The 5,555-nt window shown below is 47.3% G+C and overlaps 1 protein-coding gene across 1 annotated transcript in view; it reads right to left on the bottom strand.

Annotated features, from left to right (window-relative positions):
- LOC107108293 (ovochymase-1-like) overlaps positions 1 to 5,555 on the bottom strand; it is a 57,797-nt gene that overhangs the window by 11,849 nt on the left and 40,393 nt on the right. Inside the window, exons 17-21 of the mRNA XM_015408713.1 lie at positions 4,493 to 4,594; positions 2,709 to 2,856; positions 2,503 to 2,507; positions 1,911 to 2,036; positions 1,363 to 1,495 (exon numbers count right to left, since the gene is read on the bottom strand). Of these exons, the coding sequence (XP_015264199.1) occupies positions 1,363 to 1,495; positions 1,911 to 2,036; positions 2,503 to 2,507; positions 2,709 to 2,856; positions 4,493 to 4,594 (514 nt within the window). The remainder of the gene's footprint in view (positions 1 to 1,362; positions 1,496 to 1,910; positions 2,037 to 2,502; positions 2,508 to 2,708; positions 2,857 to 4,492; positions 4,595 to 5,555) is intronic.

Below are 5,555 nucleotides of genomic sequence, written 5' to 3'. Positions count from 1 at the left end.
GGGCAGAGCTAGAAGGGGGTCCTGACGAGGGCCCAGAACAAACCCTGCCCGCACCAGAGGACTCACACCAGGATAACCAGCCCCCGGCAGCGGATGCGGGGTCCCCAGAGCCCGAATCAGTAGCCGCAGAGGTCCCAGCACCACCTCAGACTTCTGCCCCGGAGGTCCGAACCCCGGAGGCCCCAGCTCCGGCCCCCAGACGATCCGCGAGGGTGCGACGGCCCCCAGCGTACCTTAAAGACTATGTCTCATAGGGGAGGTTTCGGACTATGGGGGGAGGGATGTTGTGTCCACTGACCGCCACCTGAGGTCAGCACACACACCTGAGCTTCAGTCCTGGACAACAATGGGGACTAGGATCCTAGCCCTACACTGGGGAACCAATGGGAACCATGGCGGGAGATTCAAACCCACCAATGGTGACCAGGGGGGTGTCCCCAGGTTTGTATATAGTTGGCCTGCCGGCCGTTTGTGCTCTCTCTTGTTGTGTACTGAATAAAGCGTGCTATGCACCACCACGTAGTCTATCGTTTGTTCGGGCGACCACCCACTACATAACAAAATCCCCACTCAGACATGGATGATTTTGGGTCAATCACTGTCTCCGAGCTCAGCTACTTCAGAGCTGTTGTGAGGCAGAATAGGGAGAGTTCAAGGTCCTTGGAACAAGGGTAAGATAAAACCCACTAATTGTCTAGACACTGATTTACCTCTTCAGTGAAGGCCAACACAGACAAAATGGTAGAAAGTCCACATCTGTATCTCCAACATGTTTTTTAACGGTTAAATAGCAACTGCGGGACCCACAGCACAGGAGGAAGAGATTAGATCTTCCCTCTCAGGCCATTTTACTTGACCTCAAACATCATCTCCCATCCCAGATACTGTTTACTAGATGCTTGAATATTACCTGCATGTTTCCTCCAACAGGGACAATAATAATGTCAGGGAAGGCAACTAGGCTGGGAAAGCAGCAGAGGTGGGATAAGAGATAATCCCCTTTCCCTATTAATTGTGGCCTCTGAACCTGTTATTTAAGTTTTTAAAAACTCACTGGAGATCCAGTCATGGATACTCCAGTATTGCATTGGGTCTGATGCTTAGAGCAAGGCCTAAAAAAGCAAGAAGTTTCATAAATGAGTGTAACAACTGAATAAAGAAAATGCAGCCCAAATCTGCTTATAAAAGGCTATGGCATTGAGATATGTTCTTCCCAGATCACTCACCTGTCAAAGTCATCGCAATTCACACAAAGAATTATTTGTGAATATTACAGGCATACTAGAAAGGCCCACCACAGGAAAGGCTCTAGCCACAGATTTCTGCAATGGGTCAGAATGAAAGCTATACTCTCACCTAGCCGTGTTGGCATACGCATTTGGAAAACCTGGCGACTGGATTACTCCTTCCTGGGTAGTGGGGATGGCATCTCTGCAGTCTGCCAACTGTTGGCTCAGATTGTTGGAGTATTCCACGCTTTCCCCCATCTTTGACCCTAGTGGGGAAGGAAGGAATCATTAGCAAATGGAGATTATGAGATTTTATTTCACTTTCAGGCATTTGATTGCTCTTTGGTAAGTGGACAAAGTGGCAGAATGAAGGGGATGTAAGAGGAGGCACAGAGTTGAACTTGTATTGAAGCAGGATCTTACATATCCTATTTAAGTGAAAGGAAAACTAGTTTTCCCCCCACATGTACCATTAAAGAGCAGCCTGTCTTAAATCTGCGTATAAGTTAGTCATGAACCATAAAAATAACGTTTTTTAGGGAGTTCAACTCACATTTTGGTTCGTCTTCTTTTTGGGCAAATGTAATAGTCCATATCTAAAAACAATGCATGCATGCCCATCAGTTAGGATCAGGTTCATAGTCTTGATGTAGACCCTCACTTTCCAAATTATCCACTTACCTGGTACTCGGAGGACCACGTAGTTCGTGGCAAAGGCATCGCGAATGGTGGAATGGAGCTCCACTTTCACAACAGGCCCCTGACTCAGGAAGGACATGGGAGACTGCAGGGAGCCACACAGTTTAGCTAAAGAAGAAACGAAACAAACATTTACAAAACCAGACTGAGGCAGTTGGCCATACAGATTCCTCTCTTTCCCCCAATGTGCTTGCAAATGACCCATGAACAACAGCCCGTTAAAAATACAGTGCTTGGATCTTAAATACATTGTAAGTAAACCCAGACACTGAAGTAGAGGTACCAGGTCCCCCCTTGGCCACTGGTGTGAACGGGCATACAGCGATGGGCTCCGCAGACAGGAGGTAAGTGTGATCGCGTTTCAGCCGGCATAAACTGCACCGGTTCCAACCAGTACAGTTTATGCTGGCTGGAACGCCCCGTCTGAACGCACCCAGGATGTTAAGAGTTCCAAGAAGAGAACAACCAATGTGTCTTTTGGCCACAAAGAGCTGCTTCGGGGACTGTGAACTGGGGTTACATCATTGAGGAAGGATTTAACTCCTCCCTCCACTGTTTTCCTAATTGAACTTACCTCCCCTAGGGTGCTTTTAAGACATGGTAGGGAAATTTTAAAAGACAGGCACCCATATTTACACAACCAGACTAGTTGATATTCACAACCACAACAAGACTAGAGAAGGAATCCCAAACACCACCATTTTTTACCCAAGATTCTTGTGGAAATTTGTTACACATGTCATAACAAAGGTTTTGAGCATGGACGGTTATGTTTATTACCTTCCTTTCCGGCTCTCTTCATAAATGGCAAAGAATTCCACTTTGCAGTGCTCGGACTCTGGTATCCACAAATGTTTTAGGGTCATTTTTGCCATTCCTCCAGGAGAGATTCTGAGCACCCACAAGCACCGTACTTCTCCTGTGTGTTCTGGAGGGCAACAAGGGGAGGCGATAGAACCTCTTGGCTTGCCCAAAGCCAGTTCAGAGAGGCATCCTAAAAAAAGAACAATCCAATAATCCCATATAGAAAGTTACAAGGACTTCAAGAACACTGGGGTGGGGGGGGCAGGAGAGCCTTCTGCAGACCTCATTGGCTGTGATCTGGCGCTTAATAACAGTACCGCTAAACTTACAAAGCACAGCACTTGATTTGTATCATGCAGCATGAAAAGCTGTGACAGCACAAACCTTCACAAGAAGCATGCAGGTACCCCAAACTTTTATTGGTTTTGTATCACTGCCATGACTACTACTCAGAAATCTGAGAATTGCATTTGGTGCTCAGAATTCTCTGTAAGACCATCCTCCCCCACCTCAGAAGTCCCTCCCTAGCAACCAGCAGGAGACTTACCTTCGGGGGGGGGGGAGTTGCCAGCAATACTCCTCAATTGAGGCAAAACTCTATGGTTAAACCACAGAGTTTTGCCCAAATGCCAGAAGATACCCAGCATTCCCCAGCAAAGCACTGACATCACTTCTGGGCGCACAGAGAGTGATGTCAGTGTGTCAGGATGTCCCTCCCCCGATTTCTCATCATTTCCCCCCAGCTGGCCAGTTGAGTGGGAGCAGGGAAGCACCTGCTGGTGGGAGGAGATCCTCTAGCACCATAGGGGGCTTGATAAGCCTCCCAGCTCTGCAACTCTAGTACCCGTGGATAAGAACATAACAGCAGCTCTGCTGGATATCGGGTCCACCTAGCCCAGCATCCTGCTTTCCATGGAGGCCAACCAGATTCCCCAGGAGGGCTGTGGACAGGGAACAGAGGCAAAGGCCTACCTTGTTATTGCCACCCCAGCAGCTGTCATTCTGAGGTATGCTCTCTCTGAACATGGAGGTTCCACTTAGCCATCATCACTAATAGGCAGCGATGAGCCTATTCCCCATGAATCGGTCTAATCCTCTTTTCTAGACGTCTACGCTAGTGACTATTTCAGCTAAATATTAGGAAGAACTTCCTGACAGAGAGGTTCCTCAGCGGAACAGGCTTCCTCAGGAGGTGGTGGGCTCTCCTTCTTTGGAGGTTTTCAAGCAGAGGCTAGGTGGCCATCTGACAGCAATGAGGATTCTGTGAACTTAGATTGTAGAGGGAGGGCAGGAAGGGCTGCATCAGTGCTTAGTTCTCGTGGCCCTTTCTTACACGCCCAGGGAAATGCTGATCGCCACTTTGGGGTCAGGAAGCAGTTTTTCTCCAGGCCAGTTTGCCCGGGGATCCTGGAGGTTTTTTGCCATCTTCTGGGCATGCAGCAGGGGTCAGAGGGGTGTGTGTGGGTGGAAGTATTTGTGAATTTCCTGCATTGTGCAGGGGGTTAGACAAGATGACCCTGGAGATCCCTTCCAGCTCTATGATTCTATGACTGCCACTAACGCCTCTGGCAGTGAGTTCCACATATTAATTATGCTTTGTGTGAAAGAGTAGTCCCTTTTGTCTGTTCCAGATTTAATGCCCAGTCAATCATTCAGATGTCCCTTCGTTCTAATATTATGGGAAAGTACCATGGTGACTGTGACCTAGAAAAAGACAGATTGTTGCACAGTATGAGATTTGAGGAGGCGGTGGCTGTTACCTTGTCCATAAGGAGCTCCTGACAGATTCATAAATGACTCTGGTGGTCCCACTAAGGTTTCACGTCCAGTATTATTTATCCGTATACCTGCTGGTCCCTTTTCTATTACAAGACATGCTTGTGTAAGTACCGAGCTGCTATGATTCCCCCCCCCCCCAAGCTATGTATTTGTAAGATCATCTACAGATAATTTAACATCATTTCTGTCAGTCTGCAGATTCACTGTGCAAACAGAAGATTGGTGCGAAGTGTAACACCCCAACAGGCTGTTTAAACCTTACTAAAAGGTTCTTGAACTATAACACCTAATATTTAAAAATTCCTTCTTATGGAATAGATATGATTCAGTCCCTTCACATCTGCACAAAAAGCGGCTTGTATCCAAATACTCTTATATATCTCTGTGGAGACTGGGAGCAGAAATTCAGTACTCTTGATTAGCATCATCCATAGATATATTGGGTACATCAAGGCACCTCCCCTCCCCTGTGCCACCCACCACGCAGGATGAGGTGATAGGGTGGGAATCACATTCGAACATAGAAGCACAAAGTGTTCCCTCTAAGCTGAGTTAGTGTGAGCTAGCTCACAGTTTTTTTAGCCTCTAACTCACCCTTTTTTGTCTTAACTCAGGAAGGATGGCTCCAGAGCAAACTAATTTATGCAGTAGCCAAATTGCTCGCTCACAGCTTTAATGCCAGTAGCTCACAAAGCAGAATTTTTGCTCACAAGACTCCACAGCTTAGAGGACGGTCCACTGCTCTATGCCCAGAGCAGGGCTTTTTTTGTAGAAAAAGCCCAGCAGGAACTCATTAGCATATTAGGCCACACCCCTGACAGCACAGCTCATTGGCATATTATGCCACTCCCCCATGTTACCAGAAGTGTGCTCATCCAGCCACACCCACCTTTTGCTTCTTATTCTATTGATCTTGTTTGTTGTCAAAACCCAGGGCTTTTTTGTAGCAGGAACTCCTTTGCATGTTAGGCCACACACCCCTACTGTAGCCAATCCTAATGAGTTTCTGCTGTTGGGTGTGGCCTATTATGCTAATGCATTCCT

Source organism: Gekko japonicus, unplaced genomic scaffold (genome assembly GCF_001447785.1).
Source record: "Gekko japonicus isolate JY-2015 unplaced genomic scaffold, Gekko_japonicus_V1.1 scaffold2213, whole genome shotgun sequence".
Classification (NCBI taxonomy): Eukaryota; Metazoa; Chordata; class Lepidosauria; order Squamata; family Gekkonidae; genus Gekko; species Gekko japonicus.
The sequence above is the reverse complement of the archived record's forward strand: the minus strand, read 5'-3'. Positions and strand labels throughout refer to the sequence as shown.